Source organism: Agelaius phoeniceus, chromosome 1 (genome assembly GCF_051311805.1).
Source record: "Agelaius phoeniceus isolate bAgePho1 chromosome 1, bAgePho1.hap1, whole genome shotgun sequence".
NCBI lineage: Eukaryota > Metazoa > Chordata > Aves > Passeriformes > Icteridae > Agelaius > Agelaius phoeniceus.
The window spans coordinates 34081421-34101835 of record NC_135265.1 but is presented as its reverse complement, the minus strand read 5'-3'; the positions used below and the strand labels follow the sequence as shown (position 1 = coordinate 34101835).

Genomic DNA, 20415 nt, shown 5'->3' with positions numbered 1-20415 from the left:
AGAACACATGCACACATTTATTTAAAGAAATCTTTTAATAGAAAATGCTGAGAAAATTGTTCAAACAGTCTGATTTCATTATTGATAATTCAGTGCACTTGGCACTATCTTAGGGCTCCCTTTTTAGAAAATCTCACTTGATAGTATCAGTTTTGTTACAGATAAGTGCAAGTAGCCAACGTGACTTCCATGGTAGTGGCAGTTTGTTTCTTCAGCAGGTATAATTTGGCATTTAAGCTTGTATGTGGAGTTCTTACATGGTTGGTACAAGAGATTTTTTTATTGTACCTGAATGTAAGTTTGCTCCATTGTCATCATGCCATGACCAATGAGAACTTTATAAATACCAGTTTTATGTGTTTTAGTTATAAAATTAACAAGAAGTATTTGTTAATCTAGAAATCAATATTAGTAGTTACTTTCATAATAATATACCTCAACATTCTTTCCTTATCATTCATTACAGGCCTTTTAGGCCATCGCTCTTGCAGACCTTTTTCAGGCTGTAAAACAGTAAAGGATAGGATGTTGTAAGTATGTAAGTGAATAAAACTTCTCCTTTCTAATAGCACAAATAAATGTCAAACCAAAAAACTTTTCATTTGGAGCACTATCAGAGTGTAACCTCAAAATTACAAGTATAGATAAACAGTAATTTGGTTCAACTTAATTTAAAGACTAAGTAAAATGTATATTTAAAAAATTAAATCTGGGACATTAAAAACACTTAAAAATACCAGTTAAAAAAGCCACAGAGAAAAACTCAAGTACTTCTTGAGGCAGGTGTCAAAATGGGAGGAAAACAGAAGGTACACAAATAAATATCACATTCACTAGGAAACAGAACAGAAACTCCTTCACCATTGGTCATTTTTGTGGAAGAAAGTTGAGAATGATTTATTTGCAGAGGATGAAGGTAAGAAAATATTGAATCAGACACTATTTTTCAGCATGTTTGCAGGTTGAGTGTATGAGTTGTAAAATTAAGTGGCAGGCTATCTTTGCTTGGAGTTATGATGCTGAAAGTAGTGAGGAAAAATGCAGTAGCCTCCTGGGCTGCTCTCCTCAAAGGAAAACCAGGAAAAGCAGAACTGTTCTGAATAAATGCAAAGCATGCACTTATCTCTTGAGCCTATGTAAATCCACAGTGAGTTTAAGTTGAAGATGCACTAGAACTATAATTTTTCTTTCAGTGCTAGAGAATAAAATAAGATCATTTCTGTATAAAGAGTCAAGTATTCAAGACTAAAACATTTTCCTTCATGTGTAACATTGATCGAAAGTTGACTTTATCTCTCACAGGTGTTCTCCCCTCTGCCCCCCATTACCAGTAACCAAATTCCTAGTTTTAACCTAGGTCTATAAAGCTACACTACACTGATGGTCTAGCTCCTTTGATTCTAACTAAAACTAAACAGATTTCCTCATCCGGAAGCCTCAGCTCACAGACCTTCTAACAAATCACAGCTGGTTGGGTTTTCCAGACTCTTCAACATAGAGTGTTTCTCCTCAAGTGTAGGTTCTGTTTGAACTGCTGTAATCACTGACCTTTAGTTGTCACACAAGTACTCTTATCATCCTTTCAGGCAAAATAAAGGTGATTTAGGTCATCTCCAGTCATCTTACTTTTGTTTCTGCTCTTTTCTGTTATCTTGTTTCTGTTCAGATTTGGCCAAGTGCTTGGGTATTATGAAAACACTACCATTGCTATTGCAGTGAATGACATACTGGCATGGGTTAACAGGTCTACCCTGGTCATCCCTCAGTCTACTGAAAATGTCATGGTACAAGTTGTTTAATTTTTGCTTTATCTGGTTGATTAATTTGCTACACTGGGAGTGCTCCTTTTTAAGGCTCTCCTTTTGTGTTTGGAGATTACACACATCTTCTTCCAAGTTAAGAATTGCATTCAGTTTGCGTTTACGACATTTTTGGGCAGCTACCTTGTTTTTTCCTCTTCGCCTGATGTCACGTAGAAGTGATACCTGAGTTTCTGTCAGCTGGTTCTTTGCTAGCATGGTGTTGAAAGAGTCAACGGACATGCTCACAATTTCCTCCACTGAAAATGGTATTCTCAGAGCTTTTGCACGCCACTCATCTCTGCTCCGGTTTGTAGCAGTAGAATTATGGCACCTCTCCTTCACTTCGTTTGATTTCTTCATCCACATCTGTTGATAAGGCTCTGGAGTGGATGCTGCTTGACTTGGCAGCTGATTGTAAGTGTGATTATGAAGAAACTGCTGAAGCATGGCTTCTGTAGAACACTCTGCAACACCTGGATATTCCACATGGCTGTGCTTAATGTTTTCTTGGCAGTGGACACCAACAGCTCCTAAGCCGTGCGAAGGAGCAGATTTAACACCGCTGCTGTACCCAACAGAACCTTCACAGCAGACTGAATAAGAGGTGGTGCTGTGATTTGAATTCAAAGGTAGTCCTGAATCTGAGCCATGCTCTTCAAAGATCTGAGAAACTTCTATAGGACTAAAGCCTTCCTCCAAAGCCAAAGACATGAGCTTAATTTCATCAAAATTATCATCATGGGCTGTTAGATTTCTAAGATCAGCAGCTGAAAACAGCCCTGTCAAATTTGACCCATGAAATTGTGATTCTGGGTTTGTGATATCAGTGCTTGATTGAGGGAAGAACTCTTGCCTTTGTAAGTGTCTTGGTTTTGAATTTAATTGAGTGGGGTAGTCTGTTCTTAGTAGTATGGCATCAGGAGGACTGAAACTGTTGTGAAGTGTCTGGGTCAGGTTTATATTGTGGTGTGAGGATGATGGGTCTTGGCCTCTACTAGAAGTAGCAACTTGTGTATCTTCCAGTAAGTTCACCTAAAAGATGAAGGGGAAAAAATTGAGATCTTTCATAAAATGAATGCTCTACATCCCTTGCCTAAACAGTCACAAACATTTCTTAACATTCCACTACTTTATTCTATTAAAACCAAATTTTTGTATGTTAAACTCTTCTTCTAGCTATTTGGAATGATGTTTCCCATCTGTATAAAGCATAATCTGTATTGGCATATGGCAAAAGGAAGAAGGAAGAGTGAGTGCAGAAGTGATTGAAGGAACGGGAGAAGGACTTGCAAAGGACAGTGTGGGACCAATTAGGGTTGAGAGGGAAAAACGGGACTATTGCCGAGTGTACAAACTGTGGCCTATGTGTTCTGTCTGATCTGATCTAAGAAAAATGTCCTGCTGGGAGGAGTGGTCATGACCCTTCCCTGGCAGTGGTACTGATGATTCAAGGGTGAGCTGGTTCAAGGTGCTACACTGTTAAAAACCAAACTTTTTTAAGAAGATAAATAGCTCATCTGCAGAAGTTAACCAGTAAGGACAGCAGTGAAGAAAAGAGTGGAAGACAGGAATATTAAGACTGTGCTTTTGCAGTCTCACTACTTATTTCGCAGTTCATGAAGCTTTCAGGCCTGTGAGGTGCCACATTTGGTTTAGTTCCATTTAACTGAAGTCTATTGCATCCAAAATTCAGCTGAACTGTTTTACTGATCATTTTGAAGGTAACATCCCCCCCACCAAGTCACGCCTTTTGTGGATGTCTTGACTTTAAACTACCACTCAGGGTTTTTCTACAAAACCAAAGCTGATATATGATCCCTCAGCCCTGATGTTCAAACAATAAACTGGACTGGTAATGCTGTAGTAGCACTAAGGCCCATGTTTTGAGGACCTGAGTTAGAGTTGCTGGTCTCAGGAGCACAAAGGCAGAGGAGTCATGAACTAGATTGATACAAAGTACTTGAGAATGTAAATACATCAAGTAGGAAGTGTATAGGATTCCCTCCATAGTTGAGTGTCCTTACTGTGATTCAGGAAAGAACTTCCTGATTGCCATTCAGTGAACATGTAAAAAGCACTTTCCGCAGGGAAAGAATGATGGGTACATCATTCTGGTAAGGACCAGAACATCTTAGGTTCCCTATTATGCTTACTGGGAGCTCAGGTAACAAGAAGCTGGTCTCGCCTTATTTCTCCTAGGGAGTTACCTTGTACCAGACCACCTGCAGTCTGTGGGATAGAGATGCTATTTTCAACTAATCCTTTGAAAATAACGATTCTTAGAAAGTCAGCTATCAAAAACTTCCACTCACTGTAAAGACTTGATACTTAGCAGAAACAATCAATCCAAATTCAACAGATAGATTGTCACAAGATGGCAGTGCATTAATGATGTTAAATAAAATATGCAACGTGGTACTGTGTATTGTAATAGCTGTATAAAGGCTACAGACAAATTCCTTTCAAATTCTGAGAACAGAGAAAACTAAACTGATGAACTTCTATGTCTCATTAGTGTGCAATCCATTTCCAGAGCTGAACAGAAGAGGAGGCTAATTTATGGGCTAGAAGGTACTATCCAAGCTAGAGATTCCCAAAACGAGACAAGCATGGAGTTATATGGAAAACACTAATGACCCCGGAAGAGGATCCTATGATGGGAAGTGTATATAAGATGCCCTTGACGTATTGCAAAAGAGGAATGTAGGGAGTAGCTTTATGGTCAATAATTGCAGCTATGAGCTGTGGGAGGAGGGGGAGACTTCAGTTAAGATAACAACTGTTTTTTGTGAAGATGGGCACACAGAAAGTAAAATATAGTATCAGAAGGCCACAAGATTTAAAAATACAAAAAAACACCCCAAAACACTAAATGAGTTTACTGCTAAAGCTGACAGATCTGATTTGCAGTGAAGATGATCTGTTGTTCTTGAGAGTATCAACCCTGTAAGCACTTGACCCAATATTTATGACAAGTGTAATCTTTCACCACAAATACAATAAATAAATGTGTAATAAATGTAATAAATCAGTGTTGCTCTAGAGAAACACAGCAAGAGCTGCTGCATAAATACAAACTGGTATTAGGGCTTTAGAAAGGCAACTATTAGTTGAACTAACTGAGTTGTCCAGTGGCTCCATCCAACTTTGAACACCAGATCACAGTAAAGACACAGCTCTTACACCAAAAAAGTTGCTGGGGAAAATTTTTCAAGTAAAGCCAATGAGAGCTGCCGTAAAAGGTGGATAGCAGCATCTTTAGCAGTTTCAGGTAAGTTTTACTACATTGATTTGCCAATAAATTCCCAGAGTGGGTAGGGTAGGCTGTGGTGGTTTTATTTGATAAAACAGAGTAATTGCTCACTGTATTCAAATCTATTGGCAATACCTGTATTTTCTCATTTACCTCTAGCATGTTTTCCACCTGCGATGACAGAAGCTGTAAATAGCCCTCTAAGGAGAGAATGGAATCTGCATGGTTGCTGTTGCTCTGTGACAAAAAGAGAAACATGGTGTAAGGCACAGTTATTTCACCTAAAAGGAGGTAAAAATCAAAGTCTGACAGGAAACAGCACCATGCCACACTGCTGCTGACCCCACCATCAAGTCTTCATCCTGATGGGAGATGACATCTGCTAGAAAGAGCAGATCAGCTCCATGGCCTGAGCATGCCTACTCTGCCCACAACAGCAGACCTGGGCTCTCCTCTGAAGCTGTACCTCCCCCCACCAGTGTGGAAAAATCAGGTATTTTTTCAAAGCCAAGCCCTCAGGGGAGTGGCAAACAGAGAGGCTGGCAAGACACCTGGATCAGACATTCTCAGCTCTCACAAGGTCTCAAGAAAATGGAGTGCTCTTTTCATTGCAGCTTAGAGAGAGCAGAACTGAAGAGTTCAGTGCCCCAAATGTAATTCTACATCTGAGCATCAAGCTTTATATAAATTGTGAGAGCAGTATAATTTAGCATCCATGTCGCTAGTGTTTGTAGGCAAAAACATCCTTGCCCACTAGCACAACACCTTCATACTGGAAAAAATTAACCCAAATTAAAAAATAATTAGTTGCAAGTGTTTTCTGTAAACCTCTGAATATTTCAACTACTCAAAAAATAGTGGGGGATTGAGGGAAGGAGGCAATTTTCAAAAAGGTGTACAAGGGCATCATTCACAACGCACTGTCTGAAGTGAGCATTTCTTTCCTGCCCTGGCAAGGAACATTTCAAATAAAAAGAGGAAATAAATTATTCCTTTCAAAACTTTTCACTACTATTTATCTTAGTGATAAGTTCTGTATCCTCCCTCACTACTTCAGTTTTCTCTTCTTCCCTTTTTTTTATCACTTACTTGATTTTTGTCTTTCTCCTCTTGTTCTTGCAGTTCCAGCTGATCCTCTCCTGGAGGTGGACAGCAGTCATCCAAAGCTCCCTGACATGCTTTCAGGTCAACATCCTGAAGACACAAATAAAACAGTTCTATTACACAGCATGCTCTCAAAATTCATCTTTAAAAGGCACTTTTTTCTCCTCCAGCGATAGCATTCCAAATAAAATATGCACTGAACAGGCCATGGGGATGAAGTGTGTGTGTGTAGACTTTGGGGACAAAATAAGACTAGTGTCAGTTCAGAGGGGCAGCCACCACCTCTTGGCAGGCACTGAACCCATCTGCACTAGAAATGGACACCGGAAACAAATTCCTCTAAACCAGACAAAGAACCACGATGTAATTTCATGAAAATTTTGGACTGATTATGGATATTAGAGGTCATTTCACAACAACATATCCAAGCCAGATAGAAACTCAATGATGGAATCATAAAGCAGGAATTATACATAACCAGTTAGCAAAATCCCTTCCTTACCTGTATTGTAACAGGAACTCTGCTTCCCATCACTTCCAGGTAGACATTACCCATTTTCATTTATCCAAGTGATGGAGTTTTTTAATCTCCAGTGATGAGACTGTTCAAATTTAGGGGCCTCAGAAGCAATTTTCAAGTTTTATTTTATTTATATTCATATCATCAGACTTTTTCATTGTTTATTATATAGGGCTGGAGTATTGCTAGAGTAAGAAGGAGTCAGTGCTGATTCCTATTTTTAAAAAGCGTGTATTTGTATTTAAAAATATTTTCATATTTCAGCTTTTGCAGGGCAAGTCTGTATTATTAAAATTAAACTCAGAGGAGTGGCAGCCAGGAAACCAAGTGGCCACACTGCATTAGTTCCAGGTATTCCCAGAAAAATGCTGTGGCAGGAGCAGAAAAGACAAGTTTTCAACAGCAGCAAAGATAATGAGATAGTGTTCATTTCTAAAAATCTCAGCAAACAATTTACAGGTTTGTTATGAAAGCATAAACTACAAAAAATCTGCAGTTGTAACAGTCATCAAAACATATAAAAGTTTTTAAATTGCTCCTTCGTACAAAACACATTAAAAAGTAATATAAAAATTTCAAAAATAGGACTCTGGAGAAAAATTAAATATAACTTTACAACAAATTAACATTATTTTCATTTTTTTACATTCTATTTAAATATTTAAAAATATGAAAATTAATTTCATTTTAAACTAATTTTGTTTGTTGGCTTTCAATTTTTCTGTGCTTTCTTTTCAAGACTGGAAGAGAACTTCAGCTTTATAAACAGCCATTTGTAAAAACAAATAGATCTACAGGGCACTCATCTGTCATTCTGATGTAGGAATGAAGAGTTTCCTTCAGTAATGCCTAACACATTTTCTACTCATTAGAAATTATATTCCAATACATGATGTCTTCTTTGTCAGCTGCATCTGGAAACGACCAGATGATTTTTTTTATTGCCAAATACGAGAAAACAAATTTGCTTGCCTAAAACCAGACATACACACATACAAAACAACAATAACAAGAAAACAAACCTCCTAACTAACAGTTTTCTCTATGCAGTTAAACAGGAGAGGGCATTTACTACACAAGACACTGGGAACATGGCAAGTAGCTACTTGCAAACACTTTAAATGAATCCAATGGAGCAGATCACAGGCATGAAATTAGTCCCATACTTATGTGCTTGCGAGATCAGGGCTAGGCTTTAATTTTACGGAGAACAAACCTAATACTTGTCAAATTCATGTGACCTGTTAATATTCTAATTAATAAAATTCACGATCATCAAAAGTAAGTAAGAAGTCAAGGACAACCGCTAATAAAGGCCTTAAGCAGCTCCTCTGGAGCCAAGTGGCCTGGAAAGCTGCTGCTGTGGCAGAGCATTCAGCTCCTGCATAACACAGCAAATCCATTACTCTACTGGCTGCAGAAGAGGCAAATGCAGGAAATAATTATAAACGTGGTATCTATAATGTGATGCCTCTAAAAACAAACTGCAAGCACTAGGTTTGTATACAGAAGGTATAGGAGTCACAAACTTATAAAATTTGTCACTCCTTTTAAAATTTCAAGGGGTTTAAACCTATTCCTCTACCAGGGAAAAGAAAAGCTTGGGGAAGCTTTGGGAAGAGCCCATGGTGTGTCCTACAGATCATTCAAAATCCTCACAGTTCAACTTTCTTACAGTGGAGATCTGACTGCAGATGATGCTGGTCTGCTGAAGTCTACTGTCACAGACACCTTTTATGAAAAATCCTTTCCTTAGGATTTTTCCTCCTGAGAAGCTGAGAGGCCTCAGGAACAAAATGTAAACAATGGTTATCTGCTGCTACGGAATGCAACAGGTGGATCTGTGATTGGCCCATGTTGGTTGTTTCTTATTAATGGCCAATCACAGTCAGCTGGCTCAGACTCTCTGTCCCAGCCACAGGCCTTTGTTATCATTCTTTTTCTATTCTTAGCTAGCCTTCTGATGAAATCCTTTCTTCTATTCTTTTAGTATAGTTTTAATATAATATATATCATAAATAATAAATCAAGCCTTCTGAAAAATGGAGTCAAATCCTTGTCTCTTCCCTCATCCTAAGACCCCTGTGAACACTGTCACAGTCTACAATGGAGATGGTCCTTCCCCAAACCATTGTGAGGACAATTAAATTTCTGATGTACCTGATGGGACATCTCCTTTCTGAAGGGAAAATAAATGCTCCTGAAGCTCACAGAAATTTATGAAAGCTGTCTTGTATTAATTTCTCCAAGATGTCAAAGATAACTGAATCTTCAGGTCTTTTCTTATCAGTACATAAACCTCTTGGCTGCTAAGGAATTGGAGAATATTTCCAACTACAAATTATGGAATTTGTCTGGAGTCTACATTCATTTTTATGTTATCTTTTAGGAAAAAAAATGTATCTATTTTCTCTACTCAGCCACAGATGGTGTCATGGTACCCACAGTTTCCAGGCTGAGAGCCACCAACTGCACTACAGGATCACAAACCATTTTGTCTGAAGGACTCTTGACCTTAAGCACAGAATGGAGGTCAGAATCTCCCTCTGATCTTTGCACAGAGCTCCTGCTGATGTGAATGGAGCAGAGGTGCCAGTGGGGAAGGGAGGGAAGCAGGGTCTCACACTTGCAGTCATGCCCATTCCCTGTGGCTTGCCAAAGGGAATGTGTCGTCTCTTCTGAGTGAGCTTCACAGTGTGGCCCTGAAGATTAGTCTTACTAACACCATTTCTTCCTCCAGCAGGTGATATTAAAATAGATACCATGGCTGTTCACAGTGATTATTACTACAATAAGTTCTCCATCCTTTGAAAAAACCTGTTTTCAGCACTACCAGAGCACTTTCTGAAGGATCCTGGCCCTGCAGCCAGGTTTTCACAACAATGGTGGCATAGATACAGCACACATGAGGTATTTCACATAACGAATTTTCACCTAGGGGATCATTTCAGCAAAATCCTCTATACACCAATCAACCAGAACCTTTTTGCCTTTGTTTCTCTGTTTTGGCTTTTCAAAAAAATCCCCTGGATTATGCTGTTTTTTGCATAAACCAGGTATCCCCTGGTGTTTGCTTTTTATTACACTTTGCACCAGCTTGTCTTCCTCAGTGATGAAGAATGACCGAACAGCACAGCTCAACAACAGAATGCTTCCTTCCATGCCTGTTGTATCACTTGGGACTGACTGCAGGACTGTGGGGAGAATAGGAGGGGTCTCTCCCCAAGAAACAGCCACACTATGTTTTTGAATAAGGCATTTCATTAAAGATACCTTAATTCTACAGACTGGATGTACACCTATTGACAAAAGTTTTATTACAGAGGATATTAATCTAATAACAAGAAGGATTAGGTATAGATCCTATTTATTCAGCACTGTGCTGCCACATTCAGTGTTTCTGTCCTTCCCATCCTTATTTTGCAACAAGGGTAAGAGAAGAAACAGTAATAGAACTACAGCAATACCACTGAGCCCAGGAATTTGGGAAAGCACATGGCTGTCTCTGTATAGAGAAAAAGACTTAATATTTGCTGATTGTAGAAGACTTAATAATACCACCAAACCCATCGACTGCAGGAGCCTTTCCCTTTCTACCACTGGAGGGTGTGGAAGTTCCTGCCTCCAAGAGTAGGCTGTTTCCAAATGGTAAACTGCAACCCTACCTGAGGGCAACCTTTGATGTGCATTTGGAAGGACTTCTGTGCAAGCACAAAACCAGAGAGCTACACTAAAATTCTCATCATAAAATAATAATAAAAAAATAAAATCCCAACTATCTGAAATTTCCATCTTGCTTCTGCCACTTACTGTTTTCAGTTGCATTAAAGAACACAGTCTGAGACTGAACATGATTTACCGAATTATCCACCAGCCTTGTATGTGGGGGGCTGGGCTCTAACCATGCACCTGCCCTTTCCCTAAGGTACAGCTCACCACAGGTCAGCTACAGGCTTCAGTTTGTCAGTCTTTAGAATATGAAAAATAGTAGTTTCTGTCAAATCTGCTACTTAAGGAGGGCCAAGAATCAATGTGGAAGGGAGAGAAAGTATGGTTTTGTGGGTGGCCTGGCCTACGCTTAATTGGAAGCATGCTGCCTGCTCCGGCAGGTTTCCAGAGTTTCTTACTCTGTGTTAAAAATAGAGCTTTAAGTTTCCAATTGAGTAAATCACAGTATTGATCTCAGCATCAGCTGGGTGTACTGTACATCAAACTTTCCTCCACATATCTCCTCCCCTTGCTTCCTTCCTACACCCATGTCTTATCTGCTGTCCTTAAAAAAATGTACAGGCAGCAGAACCTGTAATGACACCAAAATACAAAAAGGTCTACTGTGGTGTATTGGATGGGTGAAGAAGATCCCTCTGGAGGAGCAGCAGAAAGCATAATAAATCTCTTTTCAGCTATTGGTCTGTGTGCAGGTGGCACATAGGACTAGAACTACACAACCCAGGGCTACAAGTGCACAGAAATACTTGAACTAGCTCTGGAGTAACAGAAAGGGCTTGCTGGAAGAGAGCAGAGCAGACAGAGTGGTTTGCCTGGGCACACAGAAAGTGCTGAGAGGCAGGGGGTACCTGCCCCTGCAAAGCTGTTTCACTGCACTCAGACTCAGAGTTATCACTACAAACACCCCAGTGCTGGAGCAAAGGTACACAACCACAATTACTTGCAAAATAACATTTTTATTTTGGTGCTGTTAACTTATGTATCCTGTTCATGTGCTATCTTAGTTACTCTACATTATGCTCTCTTTATTTTTGTTGTTAAGTTTTAAACTGCTCCATTGATGTCATTAACCTTCGAGATAGTTTTCCACAAACTTTTGTCCCTTCTCCATTACTAACTGCACTTCTCTGTGGAACTAGCCCTCTCCTCATTATTAGCTGAAAAGATGTGGCACAGGCCTGGTGCTCTTTGCCATGTTTTGAATAATTAAGTAGCATTTCCAGAATAGAATCATTAGAATGGTTTGTGTTGCAACAATCCTTTAAGCTTGCACAATACCAGCAGAAGTTAAGCAAAACAGCTCCTAGTAACATAACCAGTAGTTTCACTTTACTACTTGGTAGGATTAAATACAATTAATAATTAATTATAATGAAGTGTATCTGATATAATTCAGCTCTAATTTTAGTGATCTTGCTCTTTGCCTGTGTACTTTAAATATGTGATTATAATCTTACAAACTGATATCTACTTAATAGATAAGAAAAATAGAAAGAAAAATATTTCTTGTTATTTCTCTATATTCATAATAAGCCCTAAAATATCCTGAAAACACCAGAAGAGTACTTTATTTTTTTAAATGCAGCTGGGGTTTAGGATGTGGGGAGGGTGGAATGGTGGATGGACACACCAAATATCAAAGTAACTTCCATGTTATGGCTAGGCTTAAAAATGACAATAAACCATGCTAGGTAGGCAATGTAATTGAGTAAATCAAATGGTTCATAGATGTGATTCCAAATGTGGCACCTGTCAAACATTTATGACCTATCTACTCTAAATCCCAATAGTGCCATCTGGGCTGCCACCAAACACTCCCTGGGAGAGCCCTCCTGTGAGCTGCAGTGAGATGATAGCACCTCTCCAACCACATGCATTTCAGGGCTTTAGATAGCATGGGCCAGCTGTGTCAGCTAGTACAAAACACACATTCTGTGTGCACTCTGTTCCAACACAAAATTAACACCAACCTACTCTCCAGATGGAGGCACAGACAGGTACATGTTGAAGACACAGAGACTGATAGTGTTGTCATTGACTTCAATTCAAACATCAGTTTTCATGCTGAAAGTAGCTCAATAACCTCCTCGAAATGAGCTTTTAAAATACACCAAACAGGTGCACACTCCAGCCATTTGGTTCTGTGCAGATGTTTTTCACCAGAAACCGATTTCATTGCAATGACAGACAACATAAAGTACAGAAATTTTCAGTTTCCCTCGAAGTTGCTAAATAGAGCTTAAAGACTAACTAGCAAAAAGATAAAAGAAGCAAAAGTAGACACACAGGATACTAAATACAGCTGGAACCAGAGGATAAAGAGATAATGAGGAATGTATTGGCTTTTGTGGCAAAGCCACATAGTAAGAAATAACAGCGCATGCCCTAGGGCAAGTTCATGTGTCACACTGGGGGCACTCAGTGAGTATGACCAACAGAGACTGCTCCAGACAACCCTCTAGGACCATAAAAGGGCTTCCAGTAAGAGGCACATGCATGCAAATTAGTTCTCAGAAAAATGATGTTTATGTATTAGCTAGTACACTGTTGTGAATATATATGGTCCTCGTGGAATAAATATCTTCTTGTAAAGTTTCACAATACATTTGATTAGATGAGATATTCTCTGGGTGTGTTCAGCACACTGAGAATAAAGAATGCCTGCTTTCTAATACTTCCAATTGTGTTTGAAAGTTTGTTTTCTGTCCAATTTCAGTATCAGTAAAGCATGCAACATCCCTGAGAGTAAATGTGATGAAGGTAATTAAATATATTTGGTCACTCTTTCAGATGGAGGACAGTAAAAAAACCAAACAAAAACCAAAGCCCATGTGCCCCCTCCCTCCTGAAAAACAAACCACCCAAAACAAACCACCCAAAAACAAACCCAAAATCTCTTTCTATGCCTCTGGTGCCCCACGATGCTTTCTTTTGTGGTCAGTGAACTACCTGACATCAGGGCTCTATAAGATACCTCCCTCCCTTCTTGCTCTACCTTTACCATAAAGTGGTTGTATACCCTTACTGGCAGTAGTCAGTACTGAATAAAGACAAATTACCCAGGGACCCCTTTTAGATAAAATTACCCTTTCAGATAAAACTTTGTCTGCAATGCAGTTCCAGATATCTTCCTTTTGAGTCTTCCTAGGCAAACATACTTTCTCAGGTATCTAGCTTATCCAACTCCCAGCTTTTCCAAGCTACCAGCCTCTCTACAACACCAAATGCCTGCCAATTCACAGTTCTGAATAGGGAACACTGCTAAAAGTCACAATCTGACACCTCAGCTCCTCTAGGATTTGAGTATCTCCACCTTCCCTCTGACCCTCACCTGTAATTCCTCTTCTACTTTCCACATTTACCACACTCTAATTCTTCCATCTTTATGCCTGATATCCCCCTCATCTACTCTTGCAAGCACTTTTCACTCACCCCCTGCACTGGCAATACCTTGGCCGCTCTCCAGAGAGCAGGAAAATGCTGTTGTAAGTCAGCCCTACACCACAACTCCAACTTCCTCCAACACCCTCCCTGAACACTCCTTTGACTAGGCTTTTTCAAACCCTTGCAAGACTAAGTTTGAGGCTCTTCTCTTATGCCACCTCTTTCTGAAACACCATGAAATCCTTCCCCCACCTCCTTAAGGTGAGTTCTGGCTAACAGGTAAGGGCCATTCACAAGCAGGGACCCATCCCATTTATCTAGTTCCAGATGTCTCTCCACAGCAATATTGCCATGTCCTACTGCTCAATGAATCCAAAAGAAAAAAAGGAAAGAATAATTTGAAATATGTTCTGTAAGTTAAGCACACAGCTTCAATGGGCTTCAATCTCAAATGGATTACAGAAACACCCTTTGGAGAAAAACCTTCAGAGAAAAGCCTTCCTATTACTTAACTTCCACTTTACCAAACTTTGACACTCACCAAGAAAAAAAAATAAATCCATAACTCAAATTATTCTCACTCAATATAAATACTTCAAATGGTGTTCAAAGTCTGGGACGGATTCTCCCCTTCCATAAAACTTTGCCTCTGATGGTGTTCAAAGAACTGTGCTTGTATGAGGTTTTACAAAACCTCATACTCAGTTTGACTCACGCTGCCCTTTCTAAAAAGTAACATAGAGACAACAGTACAAACAATACAAATTATCCACTGTGCATCTTCTCCCTTAAATTTTGGAATTCACGAACAACAGCAATGTTATGCTGTTAATTATTAATTAGAGCAGGTGTTTAATCGAGTGCAGGAATTCAGCTCTCGGGTGAAAGAATGCAATACATTCAGATATAACAAACCTACTTGACTTGTGTGGGAGCAGAACCTTCCTTCTCTGTCCCACCCTGAGCTGGAGCTCATTCCACATGGAGTACAATGACCTAGCACAGCAACTCCTGCTCTCATTCAGGTACTGCCTCTTCTGCTGGCATGGGCACTGCCTGGGTTCATGTGATTTGGAATGAACATTTTTACTGTAAGACTAACACAGAGAAAAAGCTGAAGAGCTACACAGTCCATTCTTGCTAGTCTAAATATTCTCTCATGTATATTCTGTAAAAGATAAAGAAACCACTGAGTTTTTAAACTCCCTTTCTTCAAATGTCTACATACATACATAAACACACTTGCACACATAGAAATACTGATATACAAAAAAGAAAGGGAAAAGAAAATCACTGAATCAAGCAGAGCAGTTCTGAACTCTTGCAAGACCTTCACACACCTTGCTGTGTGACAAGCTTCTTGAGACTTTCTCTGTTTGGGAAGGAATACTATTACCATACACATAGGACTGATGCCACATCTTGCAGCACTGAGGCCTCCCGTTTCCCCCCCCACATACACAGTTTTTAAGGTGCTTTGGAAAATATGTCTCATTCATTTTTCACATGGACATAGGGCTTAGTGTTAAGAGCTTTCCAGAATTGTTGTTAAGGCAGTGTTACATTGAGAAGCCTAAGGAAAATGCAGTTGCAGAGTGGGCCGTGGAATGTAACCCAAGTTATGTGCCTGTAGAATGGCTTCTCTTTTCTCCACCAATATAAGACCTACACCCTGTGTCAGCTACATCTTTCCCCCATCTTCCCTTTTTATAGGCTCTTTCTGGGCTTAAAACTTAAAGATGTACACTGCCACACAGTGCCTCTATATTTCAGTTTTAGTTTTCCTTAAAATAATCTATGTCCTTGAGCAATCCAACAATACTTTACAAGCACATTGGGGAAAAATAAACAGATATGCCCAACTTTACCTGTGTGACTAATTCAATGTGGCCTACTCAATGTGACTTACGTGTATGAGTAGGTTTGAGTAGAACAAAAAAAGTCAGGCACCCTGTTTTCAATAGGAGATGTTAGTATGCAAACAGGTGCTGAATATTAAGGAGAAAGTGGTGCTCCCATTAAAAACCCTTTCTTAAAAAGAACACAAGCAATATCAACCAGGACTGCAATCTCTTTTTTCCAGCAAACTGTGAAGAGAAAGACTAGGTGCAGCACAAACACTGTTGGAACTGGGAAATAAAAGTAGCATGAGAAATAATCACCCCTCTTAACTTACAATACCTGCCTCTGTCTCAGGCTTTTTATCTGTTTCCTTAGCAAACATGCCCACTGGAGCCCAAACTCTTGGACTCAGGTGTTCTGCAAAGAGGTAGGGCCAGAATCACTACCTTCCATTACTATAGAAATGAATCCATTTCCTTGCATGAGATGATCAATGTATTTCCAGTTACCCAAAGCAAATGTTTATTGCTTTTTTATTTCTTTTCCTCTAAACTCATGGTTCTCAGGGAGCTTAGTCTCAAACATCCCTGAGAACGAAACCAACAAGCTGACTGTAGCTGACCCAGATCAGAACAGTGCAGGGGCATTAAACTAATACCCTAAGCCATAGGGCACACCTACCAACCCTGCTCTGACCTGCTGTAGGGGATGCAGGACAGGGCAGTATGCACAGTGCAGAACTTGGAACAAAAAACCTTTTTTTAATGTAGCCTCTGTAGTGGTACAAACACTTTTACCCCTGGTCCTGTTACACATATCCATCTAAGAAAACTGACTTAATATTATTATTTTGTCCATTTAAGGGTGTATTTCAGAGGAAGTATATTTTGCTATTTTTATTACTAAGGCAATAAAATATTGTGGGGTTTACATTTCATCAGCAAGCCTATGTTTGATTACAGAAACAAACAGAACGAAATAGTTTTCTGGGAATGCAGTGAATACAAAGGTTAGGGCTGATTTGAGACTGCTGGGCAGCAAGCTGAGTGTAGGAACCCCCCTACCCACTTTACTCCTTGTCAAAACCAAAGTGCTCAGGCTGTTCTAACACTGCACCTCATCTTAGCACAGGACAGTTTAAACCCCTGCAAGTTTAGTATGCCTCAACAGCATGCTTTGGCCACTGAATTAATTTTCATCTGCAATTGTCTTCAAGAGTAGTTCTAAGCACCAGATCTCAAAAGACAAGGACCAATAGCTTGCATTGTGTTGCCAGAAATGTTCTCATCAGGGACTGGAGTCCAATTAATAAAATCAATCCAGGGATGGCTAAATCCAGCTGCAATCTTATCATGATGCCACACAATACCGAGCAGAAAATAAACCAATACTTCCATCTGTTTACATAGACTTCTCATCCTGATCTAGTGTGATAAGAGAAATGCTAAAAATAGCTCAAATCTATGTTTACAAAAGGCAAATTGAAAGTTACAAATCAGCTGAACCACTCTAGAATCCATTATACTATTACAATAACGTTTTGACAACATAAGTAGACTCAGACAAAGCTACCAAATGTCACCTTGATCTGTGTTTCATGTTTTGGACCTGCCGTGTGCTTCAAAAAACATCTGGTGGAAGTGGCATGGGGGTTTCTAGACAGATGTCCCTTTACGCTTTATTTCAAGAACTGATTATCTTGCTCCAATCATTATTTCACTTAAATGCATTGTGGTAAAGAGAGAGGCCCAGAGCTACACTCAGCAAAGAAATGAATCATCTTCTCTCCACATAAAAAGTCATCTCTTACAGTCAGGGTGTTGAAACTAGTTTTGCAACTACTTTACAAAAATAACCAAGTGAACACATGGGGAAATAGGGAAAAAGAAAAAAAATGTAGAAAGAAAAATAAAATCTATCATGTATGACAAATTAAACAATTACCAGTTGATGCTGGTCCATTAATTCACAATAAGAACCAGCTATTCACAATTGTTCAAAACCAGCTTGAAAAATGTTGGTAGTTCAGCTTGGTATTTCAAAATGTACTGAACATCAGAGTCACAAGCCCACCGTCTTGGCATTCCTGTACCTTTTGTATCCACGAAGCGCACCACAAAAGTCCCAGACCATAAACTACGCAGGAAACAATGAAACTCTATTCCCAACAGCGGTTTAACTGGGAAAAGCCAGCCCCGCAGCTGAGCGGCTTGGCTAATCTTGGAGCTGCAGCTGTGCACAACTCTTCAGCTCTGTGCAGGACGGGGCCTCAGCGGGCACAAGGCGACACAAGCGCGGCAGGGACTGCACGACGAGGCGCGAATAAACAGGGAAACCTGGTCAGCGCTGCCGGCTGCCTATTGCTTCACAGCGAGTTTGAAACTGCCGCGCTGATAACGGAGGGCAGATAAAAGGAGCCCCGAGGTTTGCCCGGGCACAGTGAGACCCCCTGCACGTAAGAAATGTTCCTGACAAACGTAGCTACCGCATTACTACGCACAGGTGCCTTGCGCCCAGGTGAGGGGTGCACCGTGTGAAACACCCTGGAGAAGCTGCGTTTCTGCAGATACGCGATATTCCTGAGAAGCCCGTGTGCCCGCGTGAAGAAAACAGAGGCGATGCCGGAGGAAACGCCCAGCAGAACTGTCCGTCCTGGCTTTACAACCCTGCCCGGCAGGTGCCAGCGGCGCTGGGGCCGGGCTGTGCCCGATGCAGGGCAGCTCTGCGGGGCTGGCCCCGCTCGGTGCGGGAGGCTCCGCCAGCAGAGGCTGCGCGGCAGCCCGGCCCCGCCGCTCGGCGCTGTGCCTCCCGCCGCCCGGGACACGGGCAGGGCACGGCCAGCCCCGCACACCGCCGGAGGTGTGTATCCCTCCTGCCCGTTTTTTTTTTTTTTTTTTTTCTCTTTGTGGGACGGTGCCTGGCTCACAAAAGCGTTCTCCTTCGCGTCCCCACCGCTCCCCCGCACGGACACCCCGGACCGCCCCGCTCGGCCGAGGCGGCTGCGGGACCGCCCGCGCCTCACTTACCTCCGCCATGGGGCAGCCGCCTCGGCCGGGGCCGCCGCCGCCGCCGCCTCATGCTGCTCCCGCGGCGGGGCGGGGCCCGGCTCCACCCGGGCGGGGCGGGCGGGGCCGGGAGCGGGCCCGCGGGCTCCGGGGCTCGCTGCCCCATGCTCGGCCCGTGGCTGCCCGGCGCAGGCCCTCAGGGGTCGTGTGGGCTCGGCGGGACGCGGAGCGCAGCCCCAGCTCCGCGGCTCCGCAGCGCAAACCCGCCCCCCGCTCCCCTCGGCGCCGCCGCACCGGCCCTTCCCGCGGACGGGAGGCGGCGCCGGGGCGGGACGGGGACGGGGACGGGGACACCGCGGGCACGGGATCCCGCCTGTGTGCTGGAGGTTCCTGCGTGCCGCGGGCAGGAACAGCGTGCGGTTGCTGAAGCGAGCTGGAAATAAAGGAGATGAGTTACAAGGGGCAGTAGCAGGGAGGAAATTAAAAAAAAAAAAAAATGAAAAGCTAAGGGATTCTCCACAACTCCCGGTCAATAGAATCTCCAAGTAAAGTTACAGGATGCAGATACAGGTTTTAACTACAATGAACCTGCTGCTGAAGCATCTCTTCAGTGCCTTTTCTTTCCCACCTATTGAACTCGGCATTTTCCTCGGCACATCTACTCAGCACAACAGGAACTTACTCTCTCACATGCTAGAGATACATTTCCAGTTGTGTTGTCTCTGTCCTCTGAAAAGGTCTCTTATCACTTCTCATCACTTCTACTTATCTGAGTGTTTCAGACTTGTTTTGGCATTTGCAAGGCGTTGGGCTGTTCGGGCAGACCCCGAAAGTGTCACTTCTCCAGTGATAACTCTGTGTGTAACGGGTGCAGTTGCTCAATTCCGCTGTTATCACAGACGACATTTCCCTTTTTCTGCGGGGTCCAGTGTGATACCACGCAATGAGTGTATTACAGTGTCCCTAACGTTTTATTGCAACACTTGTTTCTTGAATTCTAACGAAGTAACACTTTTCTTTAAAAAAAATCTAGAGTACTGGAATAGGATACAGTCTTCCATTGCCATTTTTAAGGGGGGCTTTTTTATTGTTGGTGGTTTTTTGTTTGTTTGGTTTGGTTTGTTTTTAGGTTTTTTTGTTTGTTTTGGGTTTTTTTTTAGTTTTTTTAAAATTTCCCTTTTGGTTTGGTTTGGTTTGGTTTTATGCCTGAGTGAGATCTCTGACTTTTAAGTGGAAGTAACGTTAATTTTCCTATGGGAAAAATAAATTATATGTGTGCTAAGGTAAATATATTTACAATCATGATTCATTGCATAAAAGCCAAGACAGCCACCACAAGCCTTTATATTCCACATTGTGCATTGATGTTAAAACTTTTATTTTTGGGGGTATTTTTTCAGCATGGTCAAAATCTCTGCACATAATTTTTATGTTTGTAGATCAAGTGTTCTGATGATAAGAAAATATATGGCAATTGAAGAATTTCCATTTGCCTGTAGAATTTCTTGCAAGAGACAGAGAATGAACTTGGCACATCCCACTCCCCAAGGGAGACAAGAGCCTCTTTGTGGCCACTGTAGGCCACTGCAGGGATATCCATGAAACAGGCTTGTTCAATCGTTTAGTCTTCAACAAGTTGTGTTCAAAATGTTTAATAGCAGCTCTGAACTGTTAGAGTTGCTTTTGGCTGCTAGGTTTTCATCTCAACTGACTTTTAAATCACGGTCCTTAAGACTCTCAGCAACACACACAAGCCACTAGAGAGGCACTGAAACC

The 20415-nt window shown here is 41.3% G+C and overlaps 1 protein-coding gene across 2 annotated transcripts; it reads right to left on the bottom strand.

Annotated features, from left to right (window-relative positions):
• Positions 1–16: 16 nt before the first annotated feature.
• NFE2L3 (NFE2 like bZIP transcription factor 3) lies at positions 17–19257 on the bottom strand. Of its 2 annotated transcripts, XM_054650122.2 has the most exons (5): positions 19228–19257; positions 19013–19072; positions 6145–6249; positions 5209–5292; positions 17–2834 (listed from the first exon to the last, which is right to left on the bottom strand). In XM_054650122.2, exons 1-5 carry the CDS (start codon positions 19240–19242, stop codon positions 1623–1625), a joined length of 1476 nt encoding a protein of 491 aa, XP_054506097.2. In that variant the 5' UTR covers positions 19243–19257; the 3' UTR covers positions 17–1622. The 2 variants fall into 2 exon arrangements, with proteins under 2 accessions (XP_054506097.2, XP_054506106.2); XM_054650131.2 differs by lacking the exons at positions 19013–19072; positions 19228–19257 and adding an exon at positions 18661–18936.
• Between the last annotated feature and the right edge of the window lie 1158 nt (positions 19258–20415).